This window comes from Aspergillus niger (assembly GCF_000002855.4).
Source record: "Aspergillus niger supercontig An02".
Classification (NCBI taxonomy): domain Eukaryota; kingdom Fungi; phylum Ascomycota; class Eurotiomycetes; order Eurotiales; family Aspergillaceae; genus Aspergillus; species Aspergillus niger.
This window is the reverse complement of record NT_166519.1, coordinates 1,544,725-1,561,862: the sequence shown is the minus strand read 5'-3', so window position 1 is coordinate 1,561,862 and position 17,138 is coordinate 1,544,725. Positions and strand designations below refer to the sequence as shown.

At 51.2% G+C, this 17,138-nt stretch overlaps 4 protein-coding genes across 4 annotated transcripts; 1 reads left to right on the top strand and 3 right to left on the bottom strand.

The window, feature by feature from the left end:
* Positions 1 to 150: 150 nt before the first annotated feature.
* On the top strand, positions 151 to 3,845 carry An02g06600 (uncharacterized protein; the record flags this gene model as incomplete). Its single annotated transcript, XM_001399759.3, has 4 exons — positions 151 to 1,228; positions 1,291 to 2,429; positions 2,479 to 3,164; positions 3,221 to 3,845. 4 exons carry the CDS (start codon positions 151 to 153, stop codon positions 3,843 to 3,845), a joined length of 3,528 nt encoding a protein of 1,175 aa, XP_001399796.1.
* Positions 3,846 to 5,908: 2,063 nt separating this feature from the next.
* Positions 5,909 to 9,598, bottom strand: An02g06590 (uncharacterized protein; the record flags this gene model as incomplete). Its single annotated transcript, XM_001399758.3, has 7 exons — positions 5,909 to 6,105; positions 6,167 to 8,003; positions 8,060 to 8,208; positions 8,260 to 8,462; positions 8,514 to 8,626; positions 8,676 to 9,050; positions 9,482 to 9,598. The coding sequence occupies 7 exons, from the start codon at positions 9,596 to 9,598 to the stop codon at positions 5,909 to 5,911; spliced, it is 2,991 nt and encodes a 996-aa protein (XP_001399795.3).
* Positions 9,599 to 11,516: 1,918 nt separating this feature from the next.
* Positions 11,517 to 13,802, bottom strand: An02g06580 (uncharacterized protein; the record flags this gene model as incomplete). The annotated part of the gene is made up of 5 exons (XM_001399757.3): positions 11,517 to 12,412; positions 12,462 to 12,958; positions 13,013 to 13,100; positions 13,170 to 13,318; positions 13,417 to 13,802. The coding sequence occupies 5 exons, from the start codon at positions 13,800 to 13,802 to the stop codon at positions 11,517 to 11,519; spliced, it is 2,016 nt and encodes a 671-aa protein (XP_001399794.1).
* Positions 13,803 to 14,562: 760 nt separating this feature from the next.
* An02g06570 (uncharacterized protein) lies at positions 14,563 to 16,842 on the bottom strand (the record flags this gene model as incomplete). The annotated part of the gene is made up of 8 exons (XM_001399756.3): positions 14,563 to 14,604; positions 14,656 to 15,177; positions 15,234 to 15,439; positions 15,489 to 15,597; positions 15,652 to 15,875; positions 16,127 to 16,344; positions 16,404 to 16,617; positions 16,677 to 16,842. The coding sequence occupies 8 exons, from the start codon at positions 16,840 to 16,842 to the stop codon at positions 14,563 to 14,565; spliced, it is 1,701 nt and encodes a 566-aa protein (XP_001399793.1).
* Positions 16,843 to 17,138: the final 296 nt, after the last annotated feature.

The window sequence follows — 17,138 nt, the reverse complement described above, 5'->3', positions numbered from 1 at the left end:
ATCGTCCCTCATTTCCTGGCCCCTGTCCCCTAATGTATATGTCTTTTTCAGCGTCTCAAAAGGCTCCCTTGTACCCTAGCTGGACCTGATCCGAACCGTGGAGAAACGAGCCCCCCTCGCCCGCCCCAGAACCGGGGTCTTGGAGCGAGCATGTCGCTCGGACACCACCACGCCTGGCTCCCCCCAGGTCATCTGCGCCCGCCGGATGATTTCCATGATGCGCGGTCTGTCAATGGCTATCCCAAATCTTTTTCCGGTTCGCGAACCCCCCAGATGCGCGCTTCGGCCGACGCCGACGGGTCTCACGCGGGCGGTCTGATATCAGATGCCGATATTGCAGGCGACGAGGACCCGCGCATCGCCATGTTCCGGGATCTGTACAAACGCAGTGAGGCGCAAATAAATTCCCTCTTTGCCAACCAGAAAGCTGCCGAGGATGCCCGCCCTGCCATCGACTCCGACGAGTCCCAAGCCGAGAGCCAACGCGCCGACGAACCCGCTCCGCCCCCGGCGCCCCCCAAGAAGCCCGCCAGGAAGTTAGATGACGATGACTACGATGAGTATGACGACGAAGATGACGCTGAGGATACCGAAGCCACATCTCCTCCCAAGCCCAAATCTCTCGCTGCGTCTCAACTACCTAGTAGTTTCCCATCGCCCAGCCGACCGCCCAGCGGCTCCGTGTCGGTGGGGCCCGATGCGCAGAAGGAGACCAAGAAAGAGACATTGGAGGATATCCGCAAGAAGCTAGAGGAAGATAAGAAGGCGACTGAGGAAGCTGCCAGAAGAAGCTTTCACACACTCTTTTATACTTTAGAGAATGATAGAGATGCCATGCTGGACCAGCAGCGCCTAGAAGAGTCGGAGCGACAGGTGGAAGCGGAAATGTCAGGCCAGGCGAACGCCGGCAACAATGCGAATCCAACCTCCAATGGATATGGGTCGCTGAGTAGCGCGAACCTGGGCGCCTCGAGCCTGACCCTCAAGAACCTGATCGCGAGAATTGATATGAAGCGGAGCTTGGTCCAAGCATCCGATGCGGAACTCCGAAGCCTGATGAGCGAGGTTCGTAAGAACCGGAGTAAGTGGGCTAGTGAGGACAAGATTGGCCAAGAAGAGCTGTATGAAGCTGCGGAGAAGGTGCTTAGTGAGCTCAAGGCGATGACAGAGCATTCAAGCGCGTTCTTGACTCGAGTAAATAAGCGCGATGCGCCTGATTATTATACAAGTGAGATACCCCGACGGACAAAGTGCCACGCCGTGCGCTCAGTTGCTGACCTCCTGCGCTAGTCATCAAACATCCGATGGATCTGGGAACCATGACCAAGAAGCTGAAAGCGCTGCAATACAAGTCGAAGCAGGAATTTGTCGATGACATTAATCTAATATGGTCGAACTGCTTCAAGTATAACACTAACCCAGAACACTTCCTCCGCAAGCATGCTTTATACATGAAGAAGGAGACGGAGAAGCTTGTTCCTCTGATTCCAGACATCGTCATTCGAGACCGCGCTGAAGTCGAGGCAGAAGAGCGCCGACTGCAGATGGCCGAAATGGATGGCGCCGAAGAGAGCGACGACGAACCGATCATGTCGTCCCGCGGCCGCAAAGCCCCCGGCAAGTCATCATCGAAGAAAGGCACTGCGCCTGTTCGAAATACTCCCAGCGGGTCGGAGCCGCCTGGCCAGAGCTCTCAGCCACCGGGGCCGGTCCGTTCGGACTCTGATGTTGTGATGGAGGGAACTCAGAACGGGCTTGTAACGCCGCCCCCGGGCACACAGACGCCATCTGACCCTGCGGGCGTCAGCTCTGGTGTACCTGGAAGCCAGGGTGATGCTATGGACATTGATGGGTTAGTCCCGACAAGTACCGCACTGAGCGCATTGCCCGCGTCCGGTGTGGATTCAGAAGACCCCGAGTACAAAGTATGGAAACAGGTCACGAAGAAGGATCGTGCTCTCATTGCCGCAGAGAGGCATCGTCTCTTTAAAGGTGACAAGCTCAACTCCGATGAGCCAGCATTGCTCCGTACCAAAGCGGGCATGCGCCGGTGGATCAGAAACCAAAAGCACAACCTTGCAGAGAACGACAAGGCGCGAGATTCAACAGCACAAGGCATGGAACCTGGTGCTGCAGGTGAGACGCTCGCGGAAGGTATTGAGGTGGACGAGGATCGAGTGATTCCCGACTATTACGATGTCATGTCCGGTGTCCCCGATCTACCTTCTCAGCTACTCTGGAAGGAAGACTCGGACGGCAACATTGTGGATGCGTCCGAAGAGTTCTTGAGGATCCTCCCGCAAGGCTCATTCACTCAACCAGATAGTAAGCTGGCCCGGAAAATGGATGCAAACATGCGCCAAATGCAGGAAACGCGAAAGGTCTGCTCGAAAATCGGCATCGTCAAGCAGATGCAACTGCAGTCTCAGGTAGGCGATCTCTCAAATCGTGATGTTTCTTCTGTCTAACTCTTCGAAGATGTACCAGAATCAGTTTCAAAAATACCAGCCGGAACCCTTCGTCGAGCAGGATGTGTCTCCTCATGTGATGAACGACGGGGGCCCAGTCATTGCTCCTTGGGTTTGCAAGGCGGCCTTGCAGCGCTCCGTGGCAAAAATCTTCTACCACACGGGGTTTGAGGAGTATCAGCCTTCGGCCCTGGATGCAGTGACTGATATTGCCTCCGACTTCTTCCAGAAGATCGGCGAAACCTTGAAGTCGTACATGGAATCCCCGAAAGTTCCGACTACCGACGCGTCCGAGGCTACGGGTACAGCTCAGTGGAAGCGAGCGTATACGGAGCCGGAGATCGTACTACATACTCTCTCATCTGTTGGCATCGATGTAGAGTCTCTGGAGTCTTACATCAAGGACGATGTGGAGCGGCTCGGGACGAAGCTCTCCACAGTTCATGACCGGCTGCGCTCGCTGTTGTCCGAGCTCCTGCGACCTGCGCTTGCAGATGGCGGGGAGGATGGCTCCAACGCCTTCCAGGACGGCAGTGAACAGTTCATCGGCGGTGACTTTGCAGAAGACATCGACGAGGACTTCTTCGGGTTCAAAGAATTGGGGCTGGACAAGGAGTTTGGACTTGCCACCCTCAGCGTGCCACTTCATCTCTTGCAGAACAGGATGTACAATGCCGCGCAGGCACAGAACACCAGGTATGTCTCTCTTATTGTATCGACTATTGCTTGCTTGATACTGATGTGTCTTGCAGTGCTGCCCAAGCCGTCACTCTCTTTCCCCCGCCCGCTCCCTATCCTCGCATCACAAACGACTCTCTCTCTTTGCAAATTGGGTTGGTTCAAGAATTCTTCAGCACCAAGCTCCAAGCAAACAACAACGAGCCTTTGGTCGAAGATCTTGAGCTACCACCGAAACAACGACCCATGGCCGCGCGACCTCGTCTACCGGCGTCCGGCAAGATCCCGCCGCCTTCCGCTCCTTCGGGCTTGACCACCAGTCCCCAGAAGCGACCGCTCCCGCCCTCAGCATCGGGGCAGTCGGGCGCTAAGGCTGGTACGTCGGAACCGAGCAAAAAGAAACTCAAGAAGAACGGGCCTAGCCTGGGCGCTCCCGACTCGACAGCCGAAGGAGACGAAGCCGCCGCCGTTGGAGGAGATGGCAGCAAGCCGTCGAACGGATCGTTGTTCACTGCCGCGTCAGCGGACGAGCCCTCTGCTCCGGATGCAACTAGTAAGGGTGAGATGGCCAACTCGACCGCGCCAGAAGGGGCTGGTGCTGAGCATCAGGCCCCAGCTGGGACCTCAAACGATGACCAGAATCCCAACCACGACAGCGCCGCTGCCCTACCAAACGGAACGGCAGATGAAGCGTCATGATATGATCTGTCCTACCTCAATGCCATGATCGCTATTTCCCCCCGCACTGTACTACCTCACTATACCATGATTATTTTACCCCTATCTCTTTCTACCAATTCTTATTTCCTTTTTCTTTTCGTCCATGTCTTCTTTGCAGTATATTATATCGTCCACCACTTATGTCTTATCTACCTTTTACCCACTTTTGCTTCTTATTCTTCCTCACTTGTTTTTTTTCTTCTCTCATCGCCTGTTTTCACTCTTGGATGATATATAGTGTGCGATATGTGGCGTCGCGCTTCTTCTTTTCAGCTAGCTGCCTTTACCCGAACCCACGTTTGAATTCGGTTCGAGTTCGAGCCCCTCTTGTCCTATCTAATCCCAGCATTAACAGTGTGCGACAAGAGAACGGAATTACAGCGGGGGGAACACACAAAAAACAGATATATGAGATACACAAATACAAACGATGCATCCTTGTTCAGTGTACTTGCCTTGTATACCGTGACACGAAGATCATGCGTAGCTGTTCAACATATATTAAACTAAGGGCAGGGATTCAATTCCTTCCATTACGATCTGGCCTGCGTCTACATCAGCCCTTTTGTCTTGGCTTGGCTTGTGCGTTACTTCTTATCCAGTGTTCTGGACTAAACCGGGGTATCTGCCAACCATCTACTAGATAAGTGGGACCCTGTAATATTCTTTCTAGATCTCACCAGCAAACGCTCATCTGGTACTACCGTGTAACGATAACCCATTCAGACGGTAAGTAGCCAGCAGGATAACACAAAGACAGACGGACAGGCAGGCAGGCAGGCACCTACATAGTACCTCCATCTACCTCCGAGATGCAGCAGCATCGGCATGCATACATGGCATGATCAGATCCTATCTATACTAATCTAACTGCTCCAACATACATCCCATTGCATCTGAGTACTCCAATCCACATCAGTTATTGTCTGTTTGTCCCTGCTCAGTCAGAACTATCAACCACATAAGCTTGTAATCAACGTAAACAACCACACCTCATTACCTTTCCTAGCCTGCTCAGATTGTGCAACATCCCACTTCCTCACTATCAACCACTCACTCACTCATCCCATCCCTTCTTAATTAAGTAGACAGACAGACAGACCACGTAGGGCCTGACTAACCGACTCCCAAACATAGTAAATCTGAACCATCCTTATGTTCTACAGTAGAGATTTATACACTCCGTATAGGACAGTCATAGTATGTCTAATACACTGACTGACCCACAAACGCCCCGTCTAATATCCTATCTCACTACATCGTATCATCATCCATCCATATATCCATAATCGCTTATAAAGGTACTAGCATTTATGAGAAAGATTAAAGTAGAAGTCTCGATTCAAGCTCCACTAGTTTACTCGTCCAGCAGATTTGGATGTATAAATAGGTAGGTAGGTAGTATTCTAACCAGTAGGTATCCTAAGTCCTCGAATTATAGCCCTACTCTGCTTTCCCTTACTCTACTTGACTTCCCTCCTGGCTGGGTGATAAAATATGCAGCTTGTTAATTTGCTATTTACACAGTCTTCGCTCTTACTCTTACTTGTTTGAGAAATCTGTGGTGGTTCGATGTTTTGTGGCGCGTCTCCATTTGACTTTGTACGATTCCTCCATTTTGGCTTGCCGGTTGTTGGGTTCGGCGCACCCGCTTCTTGGCTTAGCCTGTCCTATACGGTCTGGCTTGTCCATACCGCATCTGCAACTGATGAATCATTTGCTACTTGGAAGTAGTCTACCCATGCTTCTACTGGCACTACGAGCTCTTGTGGACAATTGGTAAAGCAATAAGATCAATTGAAACTCAAGGACTATGGTACGGTACGCCAATGATCTGGCCTGCAAATCCCCATCGACCTAAACCCTCCCACCATCAAGGCTAGTTAGTTAGAGTCAGAAGGTTATGCTACCTGAACTTCAACGTTGAACCAACGCAATCCGAGTACGACAATAGCAAGCAGATTAGACGATGTACCGGACATCGCTGTGTAAGATACTAGAGGAAAAAAGCAACCAATATCTCCACTAATGTCAGCTTCTGCCTAGATGAACCACATCTGCCAGGGCAGTCTGTTCCTCCGGTTGATGATTGGCAGTAGCTTAGGGTCGATTGGCCTGTTCTTAGGCTTGGGATTCGTGAGCTTGATCGTGTTACCGCTCTGTGGACCCGAGCTGGCCGGAACATCCTCGTGGCTGCGGGCACGGCTAGCGATAAGGTGCGCATAGTAAATAGCCGGGTCTATATGTTTCATATATGTTAGCACTATACACCTCATAGAGTGGAAGTAAAGGCGACTTACACAAGGAGACCGAAGTCGTGGACCGAATGTACTGGTAACAATGATCATAAATCATGTTCTGAAGCTCATGGGGTTTGTGCTGCATCTGGTCGAGGATGACATGATAATGAACGGGCCGCGAAGTTCCCTGCAGAGCAATGTGCGAATATAGGAGGAAATCCCAATCATGAGGGGAGGTCACATCTTTCTCGATTAGAACACCGGGCAGCGGGTTACCGTTCCTGTCTGCAGCATTGCGATCAGTCGGCCTCGGGAATGCTCGCAAATGGTGACGCTTGTTAGCAACAACCACAGTGATCTTACCATCCCACTGATTCTGGTTGTGCTGCGTGATGACACTCTTGATGTTTATGACCTCTTGCTTAAGGACGTGCTCAAATTGACCGGAAGACACACCGTCACGGAAGTAATAGACGTACTTAGGCGCGCGTCCCTGTCCGACAGTGGACATCCATTCACGGACAAGAGGGGCGAGCATAAACTCCATACTAGTCCGCGAGATGATCTCTACACGGTCCATGTTTGCTTCGCAAGAGCCGAAGTAGCTGCTGCCATAGGGATCCTTGGACACGGAAAGTGCCGCCATTGAGGGTGACCAGACACCCATGGGAGGATGGGTCACGTCAGCGCCAATGATTATTGAGCCTGGCCGCAAGGATGCTCCTTGAACCTTTGACACGGCGCGACTTGTGACTCCTCCAAGCTTAGCGTTCACCTTCATTAGGACGTTGGAAATATATTGGGCGTTCCCCTTGATGACATGAGTTGACTGCATGACCTGGGAGGGCACGCCCCAGCGGCAGTCACACGACTTCTTGATGCGTGTATAGGTGAAGGAATTTTTATCCGGAACGATGACAAGAAGCAACTGGGGGTCCTCTTGGTTTGCCTTTCCGGCACCCTCATACAACTTTTTAATCGCGTCACCGATGTCTTCTTTAAGCTCGATGATCACAGGACGGCGGGTAATACTGCCTCCATGTCCAGCATAGGTCTTCATAAAGTTATCGGCAAATTTGACTACCTGGGCCTCGTTGATAACGTTGCGTCTTCCGGGGAAATAGCCAATTCCCCATGCTTGTAGGGGATGTGTATTTGGTGTGTAGAACTTCTTTCCACGGAGATCCCAGCGGCCACTAGTTCCAGGCTCAATGCGCTGGTTGTTGCCGAACATGACGGCGGGACTTGGGAGAAGCCGAGCCTTGGTCTTCATCATGGACTCACTGATCTTAAGCCCGAAGTTGTTAAGGACAGGGTCTTTGTCATGGGCAAGTGTCTTCTTAGAAGTCATGATTGTCTCGAGCCTCTCTGCCGGACGAGACGCCGCATACTTGATCATTGAAGCTGTCTGCCATTCGTTCAGCTTGAAAGGATAGCGCTGCAGACCCTGAATGGTCAAAACCTCCATGGGGTACACCACGTCTTTCTTCGTCATTTCAACCATGGGAAGTGCCCAGTCGTTGAGAGTCAGGTCATACTTGCGCTTGAAGTACTGTTCAACGCTCATGCGGTTGGTTTTGCCGGTGGCCTTGTCTTTGATGTCAATCATGTACTGGCGCGCATTGCCATTGATAAGCCCCTTGACAGTGAAACGGACACCCAGGACTGGACATCCTCCGTAGAATGGAGCCACGACCAGCTTCCGGAGCCGTCTACTGACTTCTTGGAAGAGTTCGGACTCGGTGACTCCTCCATATCCATCTGCTTTGGGTTTAAGAAGATGAGACAGATGCTGATGGTCTCTGGCTTCGCAAATCTCCATTGCCGCGCCAGTCAGGCTAATACGGGACCAAAAGCATGTATTAGAGACGTCAACATTAACGACAAGTCTACCGCCCTGAAATAACAGTTAGATCAAGGACCGAACTCAAGGTAGACCAAGGGCGAGCTCACCATGGCAGGTCGAATGGATTGATACATTCCCTTGAGAGCGATAACGCCCCCGCCGAGCTCCTCCTTCCCTCCATTTTCATCGAAGAAGGAACGTTTGAGGGCCAAAAGCCGCGAGGAGGGATGTTCCCTGAGAACATGGTCAAGGAAATCTAAAGAGCGATCAGTTTGTCTCGAGTAACATAGAAAGAGTGAGTACTTACTCATCGCCTCCAGCACTCCGTCGTCGAAGGACGCCTGACCAGTGAGCCAAGCATTCAACACGGCCAGGTTGACTGTTCTGGTGTGCCGGACAAGCAGACGGAAGGTATTCTTGTCTTTGTCTTTGCCTGTTCTTGCAGGGCGACCCTCTTCAACATCAAGATTGATCTCTTCGTTGAATTCGGTCTTGTAATGGTTCATCGACCTGTTCGTGCCATAAGCAGTGCCCTGTGGAAATACTTGTTGGTCGACCTACCATGCAAGCTTCGAGCCATCGAAGACGATGCTCTTCAGGTTCTCCCTTCGAGCCTTTGAATTCCACACTTTCTTGTTGACAATGAACTTCTCCAGTCCGCCGCCGATATGAACCTATGAAGATTAGCAATAGCAGAGTGGTTCACCTGGGGTGGCAACCCACATCATACTGGTAAACGGTGCGGCTGGGAAATTTCGTAATAGGGTAAGCGTTGACTTGGAGTTCGACCTCCTTGCCTGTAGTGTTGAAACCTGGACGGGGGACAGTCTCGACTGGTACAGAATACTTTCTCTCCTCGTCAGCGCTGCGGAATCTCAAGTGACGGAGACCCCCGGTGAGCTTGTTGATAGCTTCAATTTTATCCATGATGGAAAAAGTAACGCAAGATAATTGCTTCGATATGGTAGAACGAAAAGAGAAGGCGATAGAAGAGGATAACCTGCAAAGAAAGCACACGATAGTAGGAAAATAGAGAAGGGTGGTGGAGAAGGAAGAAGAAGGAACTCTGGAAGAGAGATCAATGGGATACTTATAATCCTGTCAAGAAACGGACATTCCCACATATTGTGAAGCAAAAGAGCCAGTGAAATAGGAATCTTGAATATCAACTTCCTAGATCGAAGGAATGGTGGAAAGGTGAATCCCGGCAGGATAGTGGCAGCAGGCGGCGTTTGCCCAATGACATGGGGTGAATAGGCAACCTCCTGCAAGTCATGCTGTTCGAAATGGGTTGTACAGAGAAAAAAGACCGGGAAGCTCCCCCAAATTTGGAAGCAGGGGAGAAGGTAATGGCTCGGGGGAAGGGAATATCCCGGAGATTCCCAGCACGCATAAAGAAGGACGGTGAAAAGACCAAGGGAATACGCCGTGCGACACGGCCCAACGGCGGTGACAGGAAAGCCAGTGCATTACACCACATGATGCATATTGAACGAATCGAGGGAATCCAAACAAAGGCCTGAACTTACCAAGTGGTTGATCGCAAACGCAGACATTGGCAGGTCCACGTTCTTGCACATGTCGGTCTTCAATCTAGGCCGGTCCAACGCCGGGTCCGAAAGCGGAACATCTCTGCTCGCCTGCATGGTTGCGACAACGCCGAGAGATTTTGGTTGTTTATTGGTTTGTTTAGGTTTGGGGCTGTTATTATGATGGTAAATCATCGGAAGAAGTAGACAGGGGAGAAGCGCTCAAGAGAAGAGGAGTAGGGTGGAGAGGAAGAAGGAAGAAGAGGGAGAGGAAGAGAGAAGAGGTCTTTTATACCTTGACGCCCGCGAAAAGGACTAAGTCAGATAAGAGAGGATGAAGTCGAAAGTGAGGATACAGAGAGAGGTAAGAGGATGAGAGGATGAGGAGGAAACAGAACGAGAGAGCCAAAACACGTCGAGGGAGAGTCGGAGGGGCAACAACGCGTGTTAAGATTCAGATGAGGAAGGAGCGAAGCAGAGGAGAGCAGCCTGGATTGATCGCGCCTTCCTTGTTTGTCGATTATACAAACTGAGGCCTGACTCGATGGAGAACCGACAGTGAGGTCAATCTGGATAGCGTCGGATTGCTCAGACGATATCCGCGGTCTCTACTTTACGAAGATTGCGCGGAATTGCATACAATGTCATTTGAGATTTGCTGGAAGAGAGTGCTACAATGTTCAATTGCTATCAATTTTAACGCGAAAAGATCAGACGTGATATTCCATATCTGACTTATCTCCAGCGCTTGGTGGGCTTTTCTTCCATTTCCCTTAAGCTGTGCCATTGGACCGCAAGCTAACAAATTCAGAGACTTCAGATGAGATTACGATTCTTGAACCTTCATATCGAATCGAACAGCTACGGTTTACGCACTCGGAACGATCTTTTCACGGAGAACGAGCGAGACACCACGAGCAGGAATGGGAGTATTGGGTGTTCACATAGGGAATACCCATGAATGATAGCAAAACCCGCTACTTGTGTCATGGGGTAAGCAGCATATATAAAAGAGCAGGGAATGTACTAAGAAAGTTAAGCAGGCAAGGAGATAGTCTAATCAACACATTTCTCACTACGCAGTTGATTGCCATCTACCTTCCGAGTCATACTGTCTCTCTCGGCTGTTCTACAAGGTTACTTCATTTGTTTATTGGCCCCTATCAGCATGGCCAATCTTCCCTCAACTTCTTGTAATCAGCTAAAATATTCGCCTAAGATAACAGTCAATAGTCCTCAGCCGGCAAAGTAGTATACACCAGAGGGATCCTCCATGGACATGGATCGTCTATCCAAACACTGGAAGCATTCGACGAGAACTTAGACAAGAAAAGAGCCCCCCAAACTGCCAGTAAAACCAGATATATTACTCACAAATACAACACTAGCACAGCAATCAGCCAAATCTAATCCCCACTCAGATCTAGAACAAGCTCATCCAGATCATCTGAATGCTCTACACTAACAGCACGACATACTCTCCAGTCCAGGAAAAGAGCACCAACCCAGATAAGCAAATATTTCCCTCCATCAAGTCGGTCGTCGCTCATTTCGCCCCACCATATGCCTAAGTACTGGACATCCATAGAATTCCGAGAGAGATACATAAGTAGGCAGTACAGTACGTAGATAACTACCTACGAAAGGAATTCTACGTGGGGACTGGTGTCAAGGTCGAGTCGGCATCACGTGTACATGCAGTGACTACTTCGGGGTTGCATTCTAATAGGTAGCAAGGTGGGTAGGTCTACGCCCATTAGATGTTGGATACTAAGCGAATCTCAGGCAATAAGGGTGAATAAAACAGTGGAGAACGGTCAGGCTTAGCTGGGTATAGTGATGCTAAAGGGTGGTGTTTCAAGACTCTTAATGAGGATATTGTCAGTCTGATACTGCACTTGAAATCCCGTCTCCAATTATATACTAACCATCTACTATTATCTGCGCACTATATGTATCTCCGGAACCAAATCATTATATACTTTTAGCCCATCACCAGCACTGCAGCAGTTTTTCCTTGAGTAGGGTATAGAGATTACTCCACCCCACCAGTCGTGCTCCTCCGCCGCACACCCAACCTCTGCATCTCATACGCCTCGCCTCTCTCCAAATCATCCTCAACCGCCGACTCGGACGAGCTCTCATCCCGACGCATCATAACCCCATTACCTCCACCCCCATTCTTCGAATCACGATGATCCTCATCCCGACCAGAAGCAGCAGCAGTAGCAGCATCACTCAGCCCGTGGGTCCCGCCCACGCTCTCCATAGTGAATGGACTAGCAGTCGGGGCATCCAGAACGGACAGTTCCTCCTGCGTAAACCACCAGGGAAACAAGAACGAGCGGACGGGGATAAGCAGCAGAATAATAACCGGGAAGCCGATGGCAGCAATAGTCTGGGTAATGGCAAAGGTGGCACCGAAGCCGATCAACTCCAGGATAACAAACACCCAGATGGAGAGACGGCGTTTGATGCGCTTGAGCGGGTTAGAGGCTGGCGTGAGGCCGCTGTCTTGGGCGAGGAAGATGAGTTTCTGGGTGATGCCGTTGCCTTGAAGAGCTTGAACGCCCATGATGAAGAAGAGGCCGGCCAGGACGGCCTGGGGAATTAGGTGCAGGACAATAAGCAGAGGGCCGGTCATGGTGCCCAGGGTCATGAGGCCTTGGGCGAAGTTGCTGACGCGTTGCTCGACGACGTGGTCGGTGACGCGAATGGCTTTGCCTTTGTTGGTGTCGTCTTCGTCGGCGACGTCGCGGGTGACGCAGAGAGCGGCTGTGTGGAACGGTGCTTGGGGGATGAGACCGTTGGGGAAGGGAATACCCAGGAGACCGGCCACGAAGGTGGTGATTCCGAGCAGCCAGAGGTCCCAGTGGAAGCCGGCTGGCTTGCGCAAAGGGAACTCGGTTCCTTGGGCGATAAGAGACGAGACTATATGGTCAGTCAACCGAGTATGTTTTTATCCTGAATGTAGACTTACCATTGTGGTCAAAATAAAACAAAATAGTCAACAGCACCGCAAACGGAATGGCAAGAAACACATCGCCGACATTGATATCCCAGAAATGAACCAGCCACGGGCGCTCCTCCGTCGGGAAAAATGCTTTGCTCGTGGGCAGCCTCGCCACCTCGACATCCCTCATATGGCCGATATGGACGAACCCGGTAAAGAATACAATAGTCAAAGGAGTGCCATAATCCTCCAGAAACTTGCGAACCCACCGCTTGAAGAGACTGCTGTTACCAAGCTCACCGCAAATCCAACCACTCATAAGCACCAGCAAGGCGACCATGATACTGAGATACGCGGAAGTCTCGCCAGCGGTTCCCCACTGCCTAGTGAGGACCTGAATACCCTTTTGGAGGTAGATGAAGGCGACGTAGAAACCAAAGATGTCGCAGGAGAAGCGGGTGACATAGGTGAGACCATTACAGGCATTGGTGATGGCAAGCAGCCAATGCATAATCAACGACCATCTACAATGATCAGTACGAGAGCTGCCAAAGAGAGAACGCGGAAAGAAGACTCACATCCCAATCCAGCACATAAACGCCAAATAATTCGTTCCCCGGGGCGAGATAATATCATAAACCGTGTAATTAAACACAGTAATAGGACCTTACCAACCAATCAACATACACTCCACCAGCAAATGAAATAGAGAGAGGGAGAGAAAGTAAAACATACCAGTAACACCCACAATAACCAACGGCTGCGCCGCAAAGACCGAAAACACCACAGCAGCCAGCACACTCGCAAGCAAGACCTCATTAACGCCATAACTCTGGTTTGTTTTTTCAAACATATCCAACGAGAAAGCCAGCGCAGGGAGGATACTACACAACCCGAATCAGCACACTTTCTCCCCCTTCCCAAACCAAATCCCAAATAAACACAACCAACACCAAAAGAAAAGAAACAGGATTCAACCCACTTAGCAAAATACATATACACCGTGGCCGGCACAACGCGATAATCCCAGGCATCCGTCCAATCACTCCAATAGAACGGAGCCCTTCGCTTCACATCCTGAATCATGCCGCGGAAGAGATGGATTTTGTACCATTTCTCATCCTTCTCATTCCCGGAGGGAGCAGCATTACCGGCACCGCTACCAACAACGGATGATTGATACCTGTGGTCATGATGGACGTGTGTACTGTGCTGAGAGCGGATACTGCTCGTCGGGCGGAGATGTTGCGATTGCGATTGCGACTGCCACGGCCGGCGCGAATGCGAGGACGACGGGGGGAGGGTTTCTCCTACTCCTCCGCCGCCGCCGCTGTGGGAGCCGGAGGTGGAGGCAGTTGGACCTTGCATGGTTCTATTGAGAACTCGGCTGTGCTGGCCTCAATATACTACAAGATAATAAAGAGCAAAAGTAAGAGTGTACGTAAGGAGCCTAGCTCTCTGCCAGCTCCGGCGGGAGGAGAAAGTCTTTCGCGACAAGCTCAGCCGAAATCTTAACTAGCTATCCGGGGAATTGTTAAGTTCGTTTCGAGGAAGGGAAAAAAGTGTGGAGAAACGGCCGGCCGGCTAGTAGCTAGCTAGCTAGACTGGCGGCGGCGACGGCGAGTCACGGCGACGGTTGCGGAAACCTTCACGCAAGCTGAGTGATAACTGGGGTGATTCTGGAAAAGCAAGCAAAGGAAAGTGGACGGGAAATTGCCACTACTTTCTTGTCTAATGAGTATCAGGGACTTTGAGAAATAAAAGTCTTTGACTACTAGTCATGAATCTACCGGTAGCGACCATGACTAGTTAGTGCCTAACGTCATTGGCTTTAGCGAGCGACGTTTTTTGCCGACGGGCAGCCATGCGTACATATTGCAGACAAAAAGACGGACAGATTGATGTATCTATCCCGTGCAAAACTAGTTCTCGTGCTTATTAGAAAGTGGAAGCAAACAATTACAGCAGAACGCTTGATGCGGAACTACCTAAATATTACACAGAGTTGTTTAAAACTATCATTGCCAGTGTCCTACGTGCACTATCAATTTACCCGGGCCGGAATCCACTACCGGTGTCCCTAGCTATCGTTTGCATCAATATTAACCACTTTTATGTCGCATCTCATCTAAGCGGGAGGAGGAGGCGGGGGAGGCTGGTCACTAGGCGGCTGTTCATCATGTCAGTAAGTGGTAGATTCAATTAGATAGATAGCACATACCGGAGGCGGGGGACCCTCGCCAGGAGGCGGAGGGGGTGGGCTGCCAGAGCCGTAGTACATTGGCGGCATGCCCGGCGGCGGAGGTGGAACACTCAGACCCGGAGGAGCGCCAGGAGCACCCATGCCAGGGTAAGTAGGATAAGCTCCGTATCCATACGATGCTTGTCCGCCAGGGGGCGGCGGGGGAGCAGCCTGTTGCCAAGGAGCAGCAGCGGAGGCAGCAGCAGCTCCAGGTGCACCATAACCACCGTGAGAGCCATAGCCATAGTCGCCGCCGCCGCCGCCACCGCCGCCGCGGCCCTGTGCAGCCCATGGAGGTGCGCTGCCGTGGTCGCGGGAGCCGTAGTCGTCACGGCGATCGCGGCCTCGCTGCTGCCAGGGAGCCACGTCACTGGGAGGAGGTCCGCGCTGCCATGGCTTCACGTCGCGGTCATCATAACTTTGATCGGGGCCAGCCTCGATCCGGCGAGGGACATGGCCGTCTTCGCCGGGCGCGCCACCAGACAATTCTTGCATGAGTTGCTGAGTGATGTTAATACTGTGTACTGTATACTTGAGAGAAATTGCAAAAAGCATACCTCCATCTCACGGTCGACAGCGTCACCGCCGCCGATAGCCCTGCGGCCACCGAAGCCACCGTTGTTGTTGCGCCAGTCGGAACCGCGCTGACGGTCGGGACAATCACGGGCCATGTGACCAGCGTTACCACAGACGCGACAGATGATATTGGCGGTGAAGTTGCGCTGCTCAGGGCAGTCGTACTTGCGGTGTCCGATTTGACCACCTGCAATTGTTAACATTGATTCCAACTGGAATAAGGGAAGGATACGTACAGTTCTGGCAGGCCTGGTTCTCGTCATCACGGAGAGTACCGTTGAGTGCGGCCAGCTCTCGAAGCTGATTCCTCTTGAGCTCGTTCTGACCCTCAGGAATCGAAGCGGCCTGTTATCCATTAGCACCTAGTACTCATTGTGCAAACACCTCAAGGATACGTACCGTCTCAATGACATTGTGCACCAGCTTCTTCGCCTTGTTAACCTTCTCCTCAGTATCTGCCATAATCAAACAGTGAAGATCTTCTTCCTGGTTGCTGGCGTGAGCGGCATCAGAGCGACCCTTTCCTTCCTTGACGGAGCCTTTACCACGAATGGCAATCTTGGCACCAGACTCCGACTCCATCTTCTTCAGGGTATTACCACGAGGTCCTATGAGTAAGCCAACTTTAAAAGATAGCAAAAAGCTAAGTGTTAGTGCAAGCTGTTTATAAATTACTTTCAGGCGGGTGAGTGTGAGCAAAAAGGTGCAAGAGGAAGAACAGGTAGAGCAAGGGTTCGCAAGAAGCGAGCTGGAGATAAACAACGCCCGGCGGCGAAGTCTTCATCAGAAGCTCGACTCGAGCACAGCATAGTCAAGGAGTGCAGAAGAGTACAAATACAGCAATGGTTAGGAGTTAGAGGGTTAGTTATCATACTGAAGTTAATCTCTGGATAGTCATTCACAGGCACATAGACCTTCTCCTGGGTCTTAGTAGGACGTCTGTAGTCAGAAGGCGGGTGGTAGTTAGGAATAGTCTTCATCGCCTTTTCGACGAGTTTGTGGCGCTCATCCTCGAGACGCTTCCGGTAGCGGTATTCCCTAGTGTTTACACGTCTGCCAAAGTTATCGTACTGAGGAGGGGGGGAGGGAGATCTAAGAACCGTTAGTCATGTCCATAGCACAGAATGGGACTGAAGAAGAAAGGGACGAACCTATCCCCATCAGCCGGCACAACATCATTGATCCTCAACTTCTGGCTGATCTCCTCAATCCGCAAATGCAGGGTATACGCTTCCAGCTGTTCATTGGTGAAATTAGCCATAATCATGGTCGGCAGACCCATGAGACCGGCAGCCTTGTTTTCCTGCGCATCGCCCCAACGGTTACGCTTCTTGCGCTTCTTGACGCCGTCGGCGGGGGGTTCAGCTAACCATAGCATCAGCAGCCGTATAATATAAAAAAAGATAAGAAGAGTATGTACTCACCGCGGACAGGGCTCCTGCCACGCTTATAGGCCGAATCACCAGCACCAGGCATAGAAGCAGGCGTCGCGGTGCGACTCTCATCCTCCGGGCCCTCCTCACCTCCAAACCGTCTCCGGCCCAGAGGGATGTTATTGGACCCGGTGATTCCCTGGTTGCGCCAGGCCATGATGGACGATTATTAATCCCTGTTGTTAATGTGACTGATATACGAGCAAAAAAGAGAGAATCTTTTTCTTTCTTTCTCCGCAAGATCCTGGACGAGAGGACGGCGATGCGATGCGACCAGAGAAGGGAGATGTGGCAAGGCTTTTAGGCCGGCACGTGGTGATGACTAAGCGGGCGGAGGGAAGCAGAATATCCAGCTAAAGATGTATGCAGCTTTCAGTAACTAAAGCACAACTGTCTGATTACTTCACCATCAATACTATCTCACAACCCCATCACTGCAGATTCAAACAGTCA